The sequence below is a fragment of the Hypanus sabinus genome, chromosome 19 (genome assembly GCF_030144855.1).
Source record: "Hypanus sabinus isolate sHypSab1 chromosome 19, sHypSab1.hap1, whole genome shotgun sequence".
Classification (NCBI taxonomy): Eukaryota; Metazoa; Chordata; class Chondrichthyes; order Myliobatiformes; family Dasyatidae; genus Hypanus; species Hypanus sabinus.
This window is the reverse complement of record NC_082724.1, coordinates 18,003,069-18,022,159: the sequence shown is the minus strand read 5'-3', so window position 1 is coordinate 18,022,159 and position 19,091 is coordinate 18,003,069. Positions and strand designations below refer to the sequence as shown.

At 38.8% G+C, this 19,091-nt stretch overlaps 1 protein-coding gene across 2 annotated transcripts in view; it reads right to left on the bottom strand.

Moving 5' to 3' along the window:
* Positions 1-19,091, bottom strand: part of hdac11 (histone deacetylase 11) — a 106,368-nt gene that overhangs the window by 10,027 nt on the left and 77,250 nt on the right. For both annotated transcript variants that reach the window (XM_059944106.1, XM_059944107.1), the window contains one exon: positions 8,152-8,248. In XM_059944106.1, coding sequence (XP_059800089.1) covers positions 8,152-8,248 — 97 coding nt within the window. The remainder of the gene's footprint in view (positions 1-8,151; positions 8,249-19,091) is intronic.

Sequence of the window (19,091 nt, the reverse complement as noted above, 5' to 3'; positions counted from 1 at the left end):
GGTCATTCTTAGGTTGGAAGAGCAACACCTGATGTTCCCATCTGGGTAGCCTCCAAACTGACAGCATGAACATTGATTTCTCTACCTTCCGGTGCTTTCTCAGCCTCCTCTTTCTCTCTATTTCCAGTCCTAATTCTGGTTTCCCTCTTACCCCTTCTCATCTCCTCACCTATCACCTTCCTTTGGTGCACCTCCTCTTTCCCTCTCTCCTATGGCCCACTGTCCTATCCTACCAGATTCCTCTTCTTCAGCCTTTTATTTCTTCTTACTTCATTCCCCCACATCCTGCCTTCACTTATTACCATCCAGCTTGTAGTCCTTCCCCCCTCCCCCAACTTCCTATTCTGGCTTCTTCCTCTTTTCTTCCTGCCCTGATGAAGGTTCTCGGCCCAAATTCTTTACTCCTTTCCATAGATGCTGCCTTACCTTTGTGTCCTAACAAAAAGTAATGGATACAGCCCAGTCCATCACAGGCAAAGCCCTCCCCACTTGTGGGCACATCTACATGGAGTGCTGTTGCAGGAAGGCAGCATCCATCAAAAAGGACTCCCACCATCCAGGCCATGCTCTCTTCTCACTGCTGCCATCCGGAAGATGGTACAGAAATCTCAGGATCCACACCACCCAGTTCAGGAATACTTATTACCCCTCAGCCTTCAGGTTGTTGAGCTAGAGGGGATAACGTCACTCACCCTATCACTGAACCTTTCCACAAACTATGGACTCACTTTTAAGGACTCTTCATCTTACATTCTCAATATTTATTGCATATTTATTTATTATCTCTTTTGCATTTGCACAATTCGTTGCCTTTTGCACATTGGCTGTTTGTCCATCCTGTTGGCTGCAGTCTTTCATTGATTTAATTGTGTTTCTTGTATTTACTGTGTATGCCTGCAGGAAAATGAATTCCAGCATTGCATATGGTGACGCACATGTACTTAAATAATTTACTTTGAATTTTGAACTGCTGAGTTCCTCCTGAATTTTGTGTGTGTTACTTTGCATTTTCAGCATCTACAGAAACTGTTCTGTTCATTCCTTTCCTCGATGGTGGTTTATGGACATGACTAAACTGGCTATCACGTTTGCCTACGTTAAACAGTAAATGGATTTTACAGAGCTTTGGGATCTTCAGGGCAGTAAAGCTGCTTTATAAATGTAGCAACATACACAATACACTGAGGAACTCAACAGGTCAGGCAGCATCTATGGAAATGAATAAACAGTCAAGATTTTGACTAGGTCTCGGCCTGAAATTTCACCTGTTTATTCATTTCCATAGGTGCTGCCTGACTTGCTGAATTCCTCCAGCATTGTGTTAAAAAAAAGGTCAAAATTAAATTTATTATCAAACTAAACATATGTCACCATGTGCAATCCCAAGATTCATTTTCTAGCAGGCATACTCAATAAATCTATAGAATAATAACCATTACAGAATCGATGAAAGATTGCACCAACTCAGCCATTCAACACGTGTGCGAAGGACAACTGTGCTGATAAAAAAAAGATATTAATAGAAAGTTAATAAACAATAAATATCAAAAACATGGGCTGAAGAATCCTTGAAAGTGAGACCACTGGCTGTGGGAACATGGGGCAAGTGAAGTTGATTGAAGTTATCCCCTTTGGTTCAAGAGCCTGATGGTTGATGGGTAATAACTGGTGGTGGGAGTCCTGAGGCTCTCTTCTTCCTGATGGCAGCAGTGAGAAGAGAGCATGTCCTGGGTTTTGAGGATCCGCTTTGATGGATGCTGCATTTCATGTGGATGTGCTCAATGATGGGGAGGGCTTTACCCATGATGGGTTAGGTCGTATCCACTACTTTTTGTAGGATTTTCCATTCAAAGGCATTGATGTTTTCATACCAGGCTAATATGCAGCCAGTCAATACACTCTCCATTACAGATCTACATAAGTTTTTCAAAGTTTAAGTTGTCATGCAAACTCCTAAAGAAGTTCTTTGCAATCTCCTAAGGAAGTAGAGGTGCTGCTGTGCTTTCTTCATAATTGCATTTCTGTGCTGCGCCCAGGACAGGGCCTCTGAAATAATAACTCTGAGGAACTTAAAGTTGCTAACCCTCTTCACCTCTGATCCTTGGATGAGGGCTGTCTCATGGACTTCTGGTTTCTTTCTCCTGAAGTCAATAATCAGCTCCTTGGTCATTGAGAAAGAGGTTGTTATGGCACCACTCTGCCAGGTTTTCAATCGCCCTCTGACATGCTGATTCATCACCTCCTTTGATTCAGACCACAACAGTGGTGCTGTCAGCAAACTTGAATGTGGCATTAGAGTGGTGCTGAGCCACACAGTCATTAAAGTGTAGAGTAGAGCAGGGGCCTAAGCCCACAGGCTTGGGGTGCACTTGCACTGATGGAGATTGTGAAGGAGGTGCTGTTGCTAGCCTGAAGTGACTGGGGGATGGAAGTGAGGAAATCAAGGTTCCAAGGCACAAACACATATTGAAGCCAAGGTTAGGAGCATATTGATTTGATTTCCAGCGTTCAAGGAATTTCTTGTATCTGAATACATGTTTTTACTCTTTGAACATATTTTACAATAATTGGAAATGAAAGTGTTAATGATTCCAAAACAATTATTGAGCAGATAGCAGTATTTAACATATTGCATTGATCCTCTGAAAAGGAACTTGGATACTGCCGAGGTTTGCAGCTATATAGTTGTATTCTTAACAGTGAATGCATGTTAACTCCCATTGTCTGCTGCAGGAGTCATTACTTTTGGTTTAATGTTACTTACTCTGAGAGTGAACAGAGATCTCTGTGTTTAAACGAATTTCAAACCTATTCACTCTATTTGATCACAGATGTCACTTTGACTATTCGTCTCCTGTTTAAAGGATTAAAGGACTGGTTTGAAGGCAGCAGAATCTGAACATAATATCGTTTGGAAGTTTTGAAGAAATAAAAATTTCAGAGTAGATTTTCAGTTTGCCATCTGGCTGTAAAGTTGACACTGCAGATCAGTTGCAAGTTCGAGAAATCTGATTTTCATTTCCATTGAAATGGTGCTCAGCTATTGTAGACAAAGCATTTGCTGATGAGTGAATGTGCACAATTCCATTCCAATTTTTGTTGAATTTTTGTGACATCTGCTTTAATTTTATTTGAAATTCAGCAATAAATTATATTTTAAAGGAGGAAAGGTCAAAATTCTGAATCATATAAAATAAGCATTTTACAATGCAATCCCTTGTCCCTTCTCAGTAGAAGTTAAGTTGTCCACTTTATACAATTTGATAAATAGCAGATAAAAATGTAGGAACTAATGTAGTTATATGTGGATTTTAGCCTTTGTAATAATTTATTTCAATGACAAATATAATTTGAATAGAAAAGCTCAAAAAGAAGAAATAGCAGCAGCAGTCAGCATCTGGTCCTTTGAGACTGCTCTGTCGTTCATCAAGAGCACAGAATGAATTAAAAATAAAATAATCCTTATATATGATTTGACAGCTTTGAAATGTGCAGCCTCCCAAATCCAGCATGATAGAGAATGTAATATAGATTTTCTCAGCCACAAGCAAAGGAAATTTAAGGAGAATCAGCATCTACAAACTTTTAAGTGAAGCAGTTGTACAACATTCCAACACTTACACACATTACAGGATAATATTACAGACTCTGCAGGTAACATAGAAACCCACAATTTATCTGACACTAATCAAAAAGATAGCTAGCTGTGGATCAAATAGTGCCAAAGTAGGTACTTCCCATATTTGTAGGGCATAAAGCCAACAAGCAGATACAAACGAAATGACCACCACACATGAGATATATGTGAAAGCTCCTGTGACTCATTACTTATTCCTCTATATGACATGAGAACAGAACATTTAGCTCTAATCCAAAATCTTTGATGCTGGCAGTGAATTTTTCTGTGGAAATGATCTAAGCTTACATATTGAGGACTGTTCGGTACATTAGCCAGGGAAGAAAATTAAAGTCACAATTTCCAAACAATCTAGATAAATAAAAACATCAAATGGACAGGTGACTCCTCAGCCATCAACTTAGAAATTGGTTATGAAGGATCAAATTCATCACAGTTGTAACTGACTTCAGTGAACATGAAATGGACATCATACTCCAAAATACACAGGGCACAACCCAAACTTAGTTGAACATAGTTCTACTGAATTGCCACAAATAAACATGATAATTATTCTAATTATTTTATGTCAGTGTTTATGTTTCAGGCAAGTCTCTATCGATAATATTTTATCTAATCTGATGAGAATATTCTCCCTCCCCCATCTTCTTTGTAGCATAAAACTAACTTGTCTTTTCCAGATTTGATGAAGGGCCCTCAAGCTGAAAAATAAATTTTGTTATCTTTCCACAGTTGCTGCTGAGTATTTCCAGCATTTTTTTTCAGGTTTCCAGAATCAGCATAGTTTTGAAAAGATCAGCAATACTCCTTGCTTTTTGCTTATAATATTAAACTAACTTTGTTTGAAATGCATCTTCCCTGCTTGCCTCTGCAACTCCACTTGGTTAAAGAGCTTTTTCTTAACTTCTCTTTAAATATACTTGTGAGCACCTTATAGTTTTGGACTACCCTCTGATGGAAGTATCTTCTCCATGTCTACAGCATCAAATTACTACAATATTAAAGAGTTTAGATCATTTTCAGTGTACTGCTTTTTAAAGTAAGAAGCCCCAACCTGTCCAATTTCTTAACTTTGATGTATTATAATTTTTCCGCACCTTCGACAGTCTCTCTATAAATATTCCGTGTGCTTTGAAGGAGGTTAGTCAAGATTCTTAATGGATTCTTAGTGTTCAATTCAATTATTTAAATACATCAGTACAGATCTCAATGAATTTGATCAAAAAGGCGGCTCCTTTTTCGCATTATTTATTTCTTTATTTTTATTGTCATTTAAAGCCACTTATTACTGCTACAAAACAATTTCACGATTTGCATCAGTGAAAGTAAACTTGATTCTGATTTTGAAATCAGGCAAAACACTATGTGTTATAACTCTGTTCTAATAATGGGCACAGCCATTTTATTGCTCTCCTTGCTGCTTTTCTCCATTAGATACGGATTGCTGAATCTTTGCAGTCTTAGGTAAATCTACTTGGTCCTCCTTTGATCCAAATTAAAAATCTCCTTTTCAGCAAATCAGTGCTAGCTCCACTCAGCAAAGTAATGCACTCTGTGTTTAATCAATAGGCAGTGCACACAAGGTTCTCAATAGTGCTTCTATTTTCCTCAAATTTGATCCCCCAAAGGGAGTCTATGAATACTTAGAGGTCCTTTACAAAACCAATTAAAATAGATGTGGATGGGCTTCATACCAATACAAATTACCTTTCCTCAGACAGAACAGGAATCCAGAAGGACAAGGCTAAAATCATTTCAAATTCAAATATCTTGACTTTATTACAGCAGGGCCCTAATATTTGATATTGATTGGAGTGTTAGCAATGAAATCACAAAACCACCCAAATGCACTGAATCAAGAGGTCACGGACTGTAAGGAAAGGATGGTTTAATTGACACCGGATTTACATATGATTAAGTGTAGTTGTTTCATTATTAACAACTACAACATAGACATTTTTCATGCAGCATTTTTTGAACCTGAAATATCTTATCAATTCATGGTGTTAAGTTTGGAGGCCAGGATTTTAATGAATAAACAAAATAATATTGAGAAACATTTGGGAACCAAAGATTGCTTTATGCATAACTTCAAAAACTTTAAATAGATATTGTGATAAACCTAGAAATTCAGTCATAGAACCCTCTGGTATGTTTTCAATGTTGAAAATGCATAATTTCATCACTATCTGTGCTTGCCTGGAAACACCTGATCCCATATAATGTCAGGAGCAGAATTGGGCTGAGTTTTTCGACCTAGGAATACTGGGCGTAGTAGGCCATATCTCAAGAGCAAAAGGGCATTTTAAAGATATTCTGCCTAAACTTCATGTATAAAGCAAAGCATTTTGTCACATCTAAGGAGCACCAACAATTATAAAGGCCTAAAATGGACCATGGCATTAAATGTAAAGCACTGATCACTGCCAAAGATTAAACAATCAACCAAATTCAACCAGTAAACACAAGAGATCTAAGGAACCTTGAGTAAGACACATAAAAGGTACAGCAAGTCAGGCAGCACCTATGGAGGGGGAAAACAGGTGACGGTTTGGGGCGAGACCCTTTATCAGGTCTGGAAAGGAAGAGGGAACAAGCCAGAAGTAGGTGGTTGAGGGAGGAGGAGTGGGAATACAAGCTTGTTCACTAACCCCTCCCAAATGATCCCCCTTCTGCCATTACCTCTGCAAGCCTGACAAGTACTACACCTGCCCCCACACTGCTTCCCTCAGCACCATTCAGGGCCCCAAACAATTCTTCCAGGTGAGGCAGCACTTCACCCATGATGCTGTTGGGGTCATCTACTGTATCCGATGCTCTTGATGATGCAGTCTCCTCCACATCAGTGGGACCTGACGCATATCGGGGAACCGATTTGTTAAGCAGTGTTGCCCTGTCCACTGCAAAAAGGCAGGATCGCCTGGTGGCCACCCATTTCAATTTGACTTCTCATTCACCTTCTGACATGTCTGTCCATGGCCTCCTCTACTGTCATGATGAGGCCACACGCAGGTTGAGGGTAGCATCGCCTCATATTCTGTCTGGATAGTCTCCAAGCTAATAGCATATACATCAATTTCTTCAACTTCTGGTAATTTCTCAGCAACCTCTCTCCTCCTTCTCGTTTTTAAATTCCCCCAGTTTTTCTCTTCTCCTCGCCTGCCCATTCTGGAGCCCCTCATTCAACCCTTTCTTCCACCATCCTCTCCTATCAGATTCCTTCTTCTTCAGCCTTTTATCTCTTCTACCTATCACTCCCAGCTTCTTCCCCCTGCCCACCTAACTACCTACCCCTTCACCTCATCTCACCAATCACCTGCCAGCTTGTACTCCTGCCCCTCCCTCCAATTTCTTATCTTGGCTTCTGCCTCCTTCTTTGCCCAATGAATTAGTGGATGCTACCTCAGTAAATATATTTAAGACAAGGTTGGATAGATTTTTGCATAGTAGGGGGATTAAGGGCTATGGGGAAAAGGCAGGTAGGTGGAGATAGTCCATGGTTAGATCAGCCACAACCTTATTGAATGGCAGAGCAGGCAACATGAGCCAGATGGCCTACTCTTGCTTATGTTCCTTTCCAGTCCTGATGAAGGGCCTGGGTCCATAACATTGACTGTTTATTCCCCTTCAGGAATTCAGTTGCTGAATACATTCTACAATGACATCGAAGCTTAGATTTGTTTTTCTCTTTCTGACACTTATTCTGAAAAGGACAATCAAGCTTGATTTTTTGAGGCTTATCAACCACTGTTGTCATCACAGGACTTTTGTAACTTTTGAAAGGAAAATTTGGATTTGCCATTCATACAGCAGAATTCTTAATACTCTTATGTCTGTCTAATCTAATCTTTTCCTGAAAATTAGATCTGACATTAAGAACAGAGATAAACTGGTGCAAGGGTACATTATACATTTAATTTAATACAGAAGGATACTTGATGTGAGTTCCTTTCCTGTGTTCTGAGATTTTTTATTTTACTTTTGAGATACAGTGTGGAATAGGCCATTCTGGCCTTTTGAGCCATGCTGTCTAGCAACCCCCAATTTAATCCTAGCCTAATCACATGGCAATCTACAATGAGCATTTAACCTACTAACTGGTACATCTTTGTACTGTGGGAGGAAACCAGAGCACCCTAAATAACTTACACTGTCAAGGGGAGAACGTACAAACTCCTTACAGGCTGCAACAGGAATTGAACCTGGGTGGCCTGTATGGTAAAGTGCTGTGCTAACCACTATGCTATCATTACTTTCATCAGGATGCTCAGTATGTAGTTTCTCCAGAAACCCAAGGTATTATGTGACAAATGTAAAGTGAAAAAGATTTCTGTGATCAATTGTTCATGCAGATTCTGCACAGGAGCAATCATTCCAAAATCACTCAAATTCAGGTTCTAATCAAAGGTGTTTACAAATTATTTATAGATGTTGCCACACAAAAAGAAATTCACTGCACATATATCTGGAGATGAAATGCTAATTACGTTTGAAATGTAGAAATGATTACTTACGCTTGGCAAATCCATCCCCTGGGTAGATATATCTATTAAAAACATCCATAATATAGACTCTGTTGTCATCCATAAAATCTCTTTCATGTCCATTTCCCTAAGAATTAGAAAAGACAATTATTATTTCAACTAATGTTCTTCACTGGACTCCTAAAAATACTGAGTATTATATATGCCAGCATAATATTGAAGTGCCTGTAAGTCAGCAACAGTCTTGATTGCATTGCATTTGTTGAGATTTGAACGATGTTTCAAAATAATCAAGGAGCTTCACTATACTCCTTCATGAATATCTAAGCAATATCTGTTACAATTCTGTTTGGACGTCCAACTGTTACCTTTATTAATTATGTGATTATGTCTGTAATATCTTTATTTACAAAATGTAAGCTAATTATATAAAATGATAGTTGCATGTAATGGACACTTAATATTAAGGAACAGTCACAGCAGCCTAAAATTCTAATAGCCTGACACTTTAAAAGCTAAATGGACAAGTGCCAAAATCCCCTGACCTCAGAAGCAAGACACTCAAGGGATCTTAGCAACCTAACCATCTCTCCAAACCATTGAAAATCAACAGGATGGAGCCTATGGATGGTGGACAGAAGTCTGACACCCTGACATTCAGGTAAAAATAAGAAGGGGACTCTTGCAATATTGAGGTGGGTTGGGATGGGAAAATTCAGTGTAGCTGAAGCCAAAGTCTTCCTTGTGAGCCCAAAGCAAAACTGAACTTCCTGGCTACCCAAGGGAAAAAATAATTTAAAATGTAAGATCAAAACCAGTTGGTTTCTCTTGGCCCCGGCTCCTGCTCCCATTAATGGTGCAAACTCAATGGACTGAATGGCCTAATTCTACTCCTATATCTTACGGTCTTAATCCGATGGGAAAGTCACAAAAGATTCTTTGCGCAAACCACATATTAAATTAGCAGTCAAGCCTAAATGATATTATAAATGCCCATCTGAACATTTAATTAGCAGATCAGCCATTTTCCTCAGAAAAACAAGCCAGCATTCCAGAATATTGGAGCAACGTCTACACTAAATCATCTGCTTGAAATTAACAAACAATCCAATTTCCATCAGTAAAATTCAAAATCCAACTTTTATCCTCAGTTAATGAGGCAGTGAAGAATTCCATCATAATATCAATGTTTGCCAACTTGATTTAATGGAACATTATTAAGACTACAAGTTGAATTTTAAAACAAGACCAAATAGAGTGTAAAAAAGTACCGATTTCTTGATTTCATCAGAAACATTGGTCTTTTGGAAACATTTGGATAAATCTAAGACTTTTACTGGAACAAATTATTGGAATACAACTCCCACATAGCCCAACATTATTTTTATTAGGCGATATTGAAGGGATAATACCGAAACCTAAATTGAATAAATATCAGAAAAAATTTATAAAAATTGCATTGGCAGTAGCCAAAAAAGCTATTGCAGTTACTTGGAAAATCAGATTCATACTTAACTATGGATTGTCGGAGTAATAAAATTTTTAGCTGCATTCCACTTGAAAAAATTACTTATAATTTAAGAAATGAATATGATATATTTTTGAAAATTTGGCACCCCTATCTACAAAAGATAGGATTAAATATATAGGTCCTTTGAAGATAAAATTATTAGTTATTTGGGGAAAAAATAAAGATATATACTAAAGTTATTTTGAACTCCATGGTGCATGTGGGGATCCTCTGATATCCAGGCAATTCTTTTTTCTTTCTTCTTTTTTTCTTTTTTTTAGATAGGGACGTTAAGGGGCGAAGGGTTAAGGGGACGGGGGAGGGCTAATATTAATTTTCATTATTCTATCATTCTTTTCATTGTATGCAATTCTCTTAAAAATTTAATAAAAATATATATATAAAAAAAGACTACAAGTAGTGGATATGGCCCAGTGCATCGTGGGTAAAATGTTGTTGCAGAAAAGCAGCATTCATCATCAGGACCCTCACCATCCAGGCCATGCTCTCTTCTCACTGCTGCCATCAGGAAGAAGGTACAGTAGTCCCAGGAATCACACCACCAGGTTCAGGAACAGTAATTACCCCTCAACCATCTGGCTTTTAAACCAAAGGGGATAATTTCACTCAACTTCACTCGCCCAGTCATTGAAATGCTCCCACAACCTATGGACTCACTTTTCATTTCATGTTCTAGATATTTATTGCCTGCCTATCTATCTATCTATTTATTATTTCATTTTTTTTTGTATTTGGCTTGTTGTCTTTTGCACACTGGTAAATGCCCAAGTTTACCAGTGATTCTATTATGGTTATTATTCTATCATGGATTTATTGAGTATATGTGCAAGAAAATGAATCTCAGAGTTACATATGATGACACTGATAATAAATTCACTTTGAACTTTGAATCACAACACATTTCATAGAAGCAGGTTTGCAACAGCTTGCTTGAGGGCTCATCATGAAGTTATTAGAACAGTTCCTGATTATGAAGGATGTGATGGAAGGGATAAAAGATGAAAGTGGAAGAAAAGGAATGTTCCAAATGCCAGATTTAAAGAGGGTTAGTGAAGGAGCTTATAGACTGTGGTATCGGAGGAGAGGAGAGAGATGGTAGATAGAATTGAGCAGGGAGATGCATATCCTCAGGCATGATGTGAATGTGAGATGTTGGGTGCAGGAAGGGACAGCGGTGGCAGATTGGTCATCATGAAAACAACAAAACAGGTAAGCCCAGAGCTGAGAAAGACATGAATGAGTATCAAACTACTCCCCTTGGGATGAATAAAGTATCTATCTATCTATCTACTCTGAACAATGAATGTAAATGCTCATCAACCAATGAGCACATTCATGGTAGGTCACAAGCTTCTCAGATAATAAAAGCTGACATTCGATATGGCACAAGATAGCTGAGGCAGTAGGTGATCAGCCATGATCTTACTAAAAAGGCTTGAAAGGTCTTCCTGCTATGGCAAGAAGTAGCCATAAATGACATTATAGAGGTCTTACAGAGAGAGGGATATGGAGTACAGGTTTAGACGTGTTTGACTATGATATGCTCTCATCTGTCTGCTGAATTCATATAGCAATCTGATGTGCACTAAAGTCTGTACACCATTACGTAAGAAAGCTACGTTATTTATGCTGTAATAAACCTCTTTCTTGAATTCTAATCCTGCTTGTGTTTACCACAACATAAAGTGCTGTGCAAAGGCATTTTAGAGTAGTCATTAATCACATCCCACTAGAGCAAAATCTGAAAAATGCCAGGACAAAAAGGGCACCTCTAGCATTTCCTGCATTGTATGATCTTCACTATTGAAGTTGAAGTCAGCTAAGCCCCTGTGTATTAATTTAAAACAAACTGGAAAGGGTTTGATTTTCTTGCAATTCTTCTATGATCTTATCTTACCCACTAGTTCTGTCAAATTTATTTCAAAGCCTAATTTATTTAGTAACCATAAAGTATTTCAACAAAACATCCCAATAGACTTTGTGAGAAAATTATTTTTATTTTAGCAGAACACCAACATATGGTACTAACCTAAAACTTGATCTCAAACCATAGCTTTTAAACATTACTTTGGTGTTTTAGAAACATTTGTGCTGAGATAACTGAAACAATAGGCAAAAATACATATGGATTCTATAAAATTGTGTGTTAAAATTCTAATTTCTTAGTAAATATGTACTTTAAAAGTCGTGATCACGAGAGCAAGAGCAAGAGAGAGAAAGACAGAAACACACACACCCTATAAAAAGTACTCATAACCCCCCCACCAGAAGTTGGCATATTTTATTGTTGTACAACATTGAATCACAGTGGATTTAATTTGGCTTTTTGACACTCATCAACCGAAAAGACTCTTTTGTGTCAAAGTGAAAACAAAGTTCTACAAATTGGTCTAAATACAATTATTAAACACAAGATAATTGATTCCATAGCTACTCACACCCTTCAAGTCAGTACTTAGTAGATGAACTTTGGCAGCAATTACAGCCTTGAGTCTGAGTGGATAGGTCTCTATCAGCTTTGCACATTTGGACATTGCAATTGTTCCCCCATTCTTCTTTACAAAACTGCTCAAATTCTGTCAGACTGAATGAGAATCATGAGTGAACAGCCCTTTTCAAGTCCAGCCACACATCCTCAATTGGATTGAGGTCTGGACTCTGACTTGCCCACTCCAGGACATTAACTTTGTTGTTTCTCAGCCATTCCTGTGTAGCTCTGGCTTTATGCTTGGGCTCATTGTCTTGCTGGAAAATATACCTTCTCCCAACTCAGTTCTCTTGCAGACTGCATCAGGTTTTCCTCCAGGGTATCCCTGTATTTGCTGCATTAATGTTAGGCTCTACCTTCACAAGTCTTCCAGGGCCTGCTGCAGTGAAGTATCCCCACAGTATGATGCAGACGCCACCTTGCTTCACAGTAGGTTATGATGATACGTGGTGTTTGGCTTGGACCAAACAGAGCGTTTAGTCTGATGGCCAAAAAGCTCAATTTTGGTTTCATCGGATCATAGAACCTTCTTCCAGCTGACTTCAGAGTCTCCCACATGCTTTCTGGTAAACTCTAGCTGAGATTTTTTTTACAGTGGCTTTTCCTTTGCTATTCTCCCATAAAGCTGCGACTGGTGAAGCACCCTGGGCAACAGTTGTTGTAGGTGCAGTCTCTCCCATGTCAGCCACTGAAGCTTGTAACTCCTCCAGAGTTGTCATAGTCTCTTGGTGGCCTCCCTCACTAGTCCCCTTCTTATCTGGTCACTGAATTTCTGGAGGATGGTCTGCTCTAGGCAGATTTACAGCTGTGCCATATTCTTACCATTTCTTAATGATTGCCTTAACTGTACTCCAAGGGATATTCAGTGACTTGGAAATTTTCTTGCATCCATCTCCTGACTTGTGCTTTTCAATAATCTTTTTGCAGAGCTACTTGGAGTGTTCTCTTGTCTTCATGGTGTAGCTTTTGCCAGAATACTGACTGACCAGCAGTTGGACCTTCCAGATACAGGTGTATTTTTACCACAATCAATTGAAACACCTTGACTGCATACAGTGATCGCCATTTAACTAATTATGTGACTTCTAAAACCAATGATGATTTATTGTGTCATATTAAAGAACGTGAATAAATATGTAATCTAATATTTTGTTTTATATTTGTAATTAATTTAGATCATTTTGCAGAGATCTGTTTTCACTTTGACCCAACGTATTAAAAAAGCCAAATTAAATCCATTGTAATTCAATGTGGTAAAACAATAAAACATGAAAACTTCCGGGGGGGGGGGAACTAATACTTTTTAAAATCGGCACCGTGTATATATCCTTAAAGAACTAAAGCCCAACTCTGGTCCAACTGTAGTCAACAGGGGAAGTCAAAGACGGTATTAGATCAAAGGCTTATGATGTCGCTAAAAATAAAACAGCAAGCCTGAGGATTGGAAAAAATTCAGAATTCATCAAAGGAAAACTCGGAAATTGATAAAAGAAAGTAGAATAGAAGCATAATCTGGCCAGAAACATATAAACAGACTGTAAATACTTCTATAGCTATCTTTAAAAGGAAAAGATTAGCAAATGCTAATACGGGTCACTTGCTGACTGAAGGAGGACAAATTAAATTGGAGGACAAGGAAATGGCAAAGAACGAAAGAATACAATCTGATGTATCTTCTCATGACAGATTTTAAAAAAAAGGGGTTCCCACCCTTTTTAATGTCATGACCCCTACTATTAACCAAAGGATCCGTGGACCCCAGGTTGGGAACCCCTGACATGAAACAAAACGCCCAGAAATTGCACAGAACAGATTTGGAGTGAATGCAGAGAAGAATTAACTTTGCAACAGCAAAAAAAAATGGGGCTAACAGTGAAAAAAAGAACACTCAAAATTATAACAGAAAATGTTAGAAGCATCCGGAAGATTCTGTTGAAAGATCCTGAAACACTGACTCTGTTTCCATCCTCCAGGATGTTGCTCAGCTTTGCTTTCATAAAGCACTCAGCAAAGTTTTATAAAGATATTGGAGAAATTAATGGGATTAATAAATCTCCAAGACGTAATGACCTGCATCCTTGGGGTTTGAGAGTTGTGAATGTGGAAATAGTTGATGTAAAAATATTCATCTTGCAAACTTCCACTGATTCTGAAAAGGTTCCAACTAATTGAAAGTTTGCAAATATAACTCCTTAGCAGACGAGATGGAGGTACCAGAGTTCTTGACTTTCAAAAGGTCTGTGGTAAGGTGCATTGGGATTGGTTACTGAACAAAATGGGATCAAGGAGAAATATACCAAAACAGACTGATGAGTGGCTGGCTGTTAATACTGGGGTATCACATAGATCAGTGCTGGACTCCGGCTATACAAAATCACATTAATAATTTAATGAGGGATCCAAGGATAATATAACCACATTTCTGCTAGCAATCCAAGTGTAAGGAAGATGCCATCAGGCCTGGATGGGGGATTGGACAGTGTAAGTGAATTAATATGGCATGCAGGTGAAACATAAGGTGAAAAAAAAACAGGAAGCTATTCACCTTGCTTGAAATAAAAAAGTGGATTTAAAAAAAAAATGAAATGGTAGTGTTGGTGATCTGAGAAATGGGGGAACGGTAGTGTGAGGTGGGCAGGGGAGTTATATATGTATACAGTATAGCATAGTCCATCACTGGTAACGCACCCCCACAATTGAGCACATCTATAAGGAGCACTGTCACGAGAAAGCAGCATCCATCATCAAGGACACCCACCATCCCAGGCCATGCTGTCATCAGGGAGATGGTACAGGAGCCTTAGGATCCACACCACCAGGTTCAGGAACACTTATTACCTCAGAAGCATCAGGCTCCTGAACCACAGTGGATAACTTCATTCAACTTCACTTGCCCTATCACTGAAATGTTCCCACAACCTCTGGACTCACTTTCAAGGACTCTTCATTTCATGTTCTCAATATTTATTGCTTTTTTTTGTATCTGCACGAATTGATATCTTTTGCACATTGGTTGTTTGTCCATCTTGTTGTGTGTGGTCCTTCAATGATTCTATTGTGTTTCTCTTATTTCCATTGAATGCCCACAAGAAAGTCTCACTTATGGTGACGTATGGATATGTACTTGGATAACACATTTACCTTGAACTTTAATACGATACAAAATGAAGCCATTTGACCCAATGGATCAATGTTCCCATCAGAAGAATCCCATCCATCATTTTCCCTTGTCAGTTTAGTGTCAAAATTTAAATTTTTCTTGTAGTTTAACCATCTATATCCCTCCTTATATATTTGCACAATCACTTTCTTGTAAATTTGCAGTAGATTTTCAGTAATTTATAGTATCATTGGTTCTGCACTTCTGTAGTTTCTTTGTCTGTGAGCTCCCGATGTCATGGTAGTGTTTTTGTCAGAGGAAACTTCCCTTTCAAACCAGGTTCAACAAGGTCTCCAGTCCCTTTGGTTACTTGCATTTTCTCTTTACTTGTTACTTGCTGATACAGGGTGACTCTAAATGACTTGTGCTATGAACACCAAATAAAATAGTTATAACATTAAGATATACCCCTCACTCTTGACTTCCATAGAACCTCCTGGGCAATATCACCTCCACATCTAACACCTCTCCCACCTTCGTGTAAAATATGCCTATCAAATCCTCTTTGATCATTTTGCAATTTACCTATTCCACAAAAAAGTTAATTAACCTAGCAGCACACCCTTGGGATGTGGGAGGAACACGGACACCCAGCAGAAGCTACAGGGAGAACACGCAAACTTCGGCAGTCAGCACCTCATTTCAGGATTAAATCCTGTTCAGGAACAGCGTCTTTCTCCACCATTAGATTTCTGAATAGGCATTGAACCAATGAACAGCACTTCACTACTTACTTATTTTTCCTCTTCTTTTACAATACTAAACTTTTTAAATATATGAGCTTCTTACTGTAATTTACAGATTTTATGTACTGCTGTCACATAGAAACAAATTTCACAACATATGCCGGTGATACTAAACCTGATTCTGTGAAGCACCAGCACTACCCTCTGAAGGCAAACAGTAAGCCTCGAGTACAAGAGTAGAATCAAATTCCTGCAACTATATAAGCCACTGACAAGACAGCATCTGGAATCCCATGTACGGGCCTGCCTGATAGAGGATACGTTTACAATAGATTGAACGCAATGAGGTTCACCAGATTGATTACCTGGAAGGCAGGGCAGTGTGTCACTTGTATTGAGAAATTCATTAGACAGGATCTGTACGAATGAGAGATGATCACACTGAAGTTCTTAAATACAAAATTTGTCACAGAGCATATGGAAGGGTAATTTCCCGGCTAGAGCCAAGGGACACTATGACAAAGCAAGGACTGATCATTCAGGACCACGTGGGAAGATACTCCTACATCCAGACACCGCAAAACTTTAAAGTTCTCTATCCAAAAGGGAGGTTTAGCTGATGGCATAATTTTTTTTAAATAAAGGGAAACAAGTATTTGTAAAAGAAAACAGGGCTAAGTGAAAACATCAGCCCTGATCTTAACAAATGGCAGAGAAGACATAGGAAATAAACAAACTACTCTTGCTTCTAACATTCACCACAATCAATGAGCCAAGGGAGTTTCTAGTGAATTATTCAACAAGTGTGTATTAAACATGGCCACCAGATGGAGCTTTAACACAACAAACAGGGTTGGTGAATTGGCCCTCCTATCTGAAATGCACCATTCATATTTTTAGGAAACAAGTTTCTGCATACTTACCTGGTGGCTGCGTCACCTAGCCAAGTAGATTTTAGACTGCAAACCTATAATAAACACTATGTGGCTAAACTAATCTCTCCTTGAACATCTTTCGATATGTTATGTGTCAATTAGCACAAAATATAAACTTTTAATATCTCCTTGGTAATGTGAACTAACCTTAAAAAATTATTTTTTTAATTTTATTACACAAGTAGCTATGGGTATGATCAGATATTAGTGAACGAGGAAGTGTTCAACCGACATCACTTCTACTCCAGAACCAAATCACTCACTTTTACTCGATTAATGTGCAGTACACAGAACGAAGCTTGTTTTCTGAGCACATTGAGAGGCTGAACTTCCAAGTCATCGTCAGCTTGTTCACTGAAGAAAATGGCCTTAAGTTAACATTCATAAAATAAAGTACCAAGCTGACAGCGCCAGCCCCAGCAATAAACTCTATACTCGGAAATAAAGAGTCACTTTCTGTATCTCTGGAGTAACCTCTCAGTGAAGGCAGGCATCAAAAATAAAATCCACGGTGCACCGAGGAAAAAGGTGTTCAAAGATCAAAACCTCAAACCCAACACTGATCGACCTGGCAGCTGAGATCCCTGACCTCCTGCACATTTCAAAGACAAGCACGACCTGAAGGAGCCACTGAAGTGGGACCACCAATACTGCTCTAAATTCATTAGAAAGTTCAGCGTACCAATATCAGCTTCTTCCTTTAGGGCAAAATCCACTGCCCCAAGGCTCTAATTCCAAGCTCTGGGGAGAAGACATATGTAATGCATAGTTGACATCAGACCCTTGAAACAGCTGCACAACTCTGAGCTCAATCATGTTAAGAGGCTGCTTGGCAGACAGAACTTCAAGGATATTTAAAAAAAAATTATCCTTCCCAAATCATGAGACCTGCTGACCAACAACCAATCAAAATGGACAAAGGATAGCCAGGAAGGCACTAAGAATATCTTTGGTAGAAGGTGGTCTGGCAGAAGCCAGACAAAAGTAAACAAAGGAGAACGCCTGCTGAACTACCTGCTATCTGATTACTACCATCATTCCATTACTACCAACAGGGAGGGGGGTACAGTACCTTGAAAACCTCTCCCACTATGTTTCTGAGTAGTCCATGAATCCATGAATATTACCTCGCTATTCCTATTTTTACTATTTATTCATTTTTATTGTAACTTTTAAAAGAACTTATATATTTTTTATGTCTTGCACTGTACTGCTACCACAAAACAACAACTTCCACAATATACAGTATGTCAGTGATAATAAACCCGATTCTGATCAAGTTCTTCTTACCCAGCCTACAAGGTCTCACAGAACTGTTATCGGATATTGCCTTCCTTCAATCAAAGAGACCGAACGTCGAAACAGCAGTTTTGCAAATGATGGACTGGGACCCTGACTTACTTTGGTGATTATTTTCAGCGATCTCAATCGATCTCCGCTTTGAGGTATTCATGCCATGATGTGCAGTGATGTCAGATAGTGCGCAATCCGAGCTTTGACAAATTGGGCTAAATTTTAGAGCACATACTAGGATAGAGTGGTATGGAGACCAGAATCCAAAGTAGGCCTCAAGTGGCAAGTTGAAGCTTTTCTCAGGTGTTAAAAGAGGTTTACTTTTACCCAGCTCAGTACAATAGAGTTTGAAAGTATCCATCACCTTGAGAGTAGTTGCTGTTTGAAGGAATCTTCTGTTTGCTCATATCAACCCTCCCCACCACCCTGTCTGCTGATAACTTCAGGGTCTAAATCACCTCACAATCCATCCTTCCAACTGCGTGAACAAAATCCTCTGCATCATCTATATCCCCCGAGCCTCATACTTAATAAAATGTCACTGCTGGGGCCTCTCAAAAAGCAGCTCCCCTTTTAATGTGCCCTTCCATTACTGTAGAATTGCTGGCTTCGTAGGTGTAAAGGTCATTTATTCATTGCCCGCAGTTACTGGTTACTCAAAGTCAGAATGTTGTTGGGAGAAAGACAGAAACAAATTCAACAAGGGCATTTCTGAGAATGTTACTAGTTAATGAATGTGCTGCTGTGAAGAGACTATTCCCTGCAGCACAGAGCTACCTACACATTGATTAACAGCTGCTGTAGATCAGTCTGGAGATGACAACTAATGCTGGGAATTAGGGCCTGAACAGAATGGAGGTAATCTACTAATAGGTCC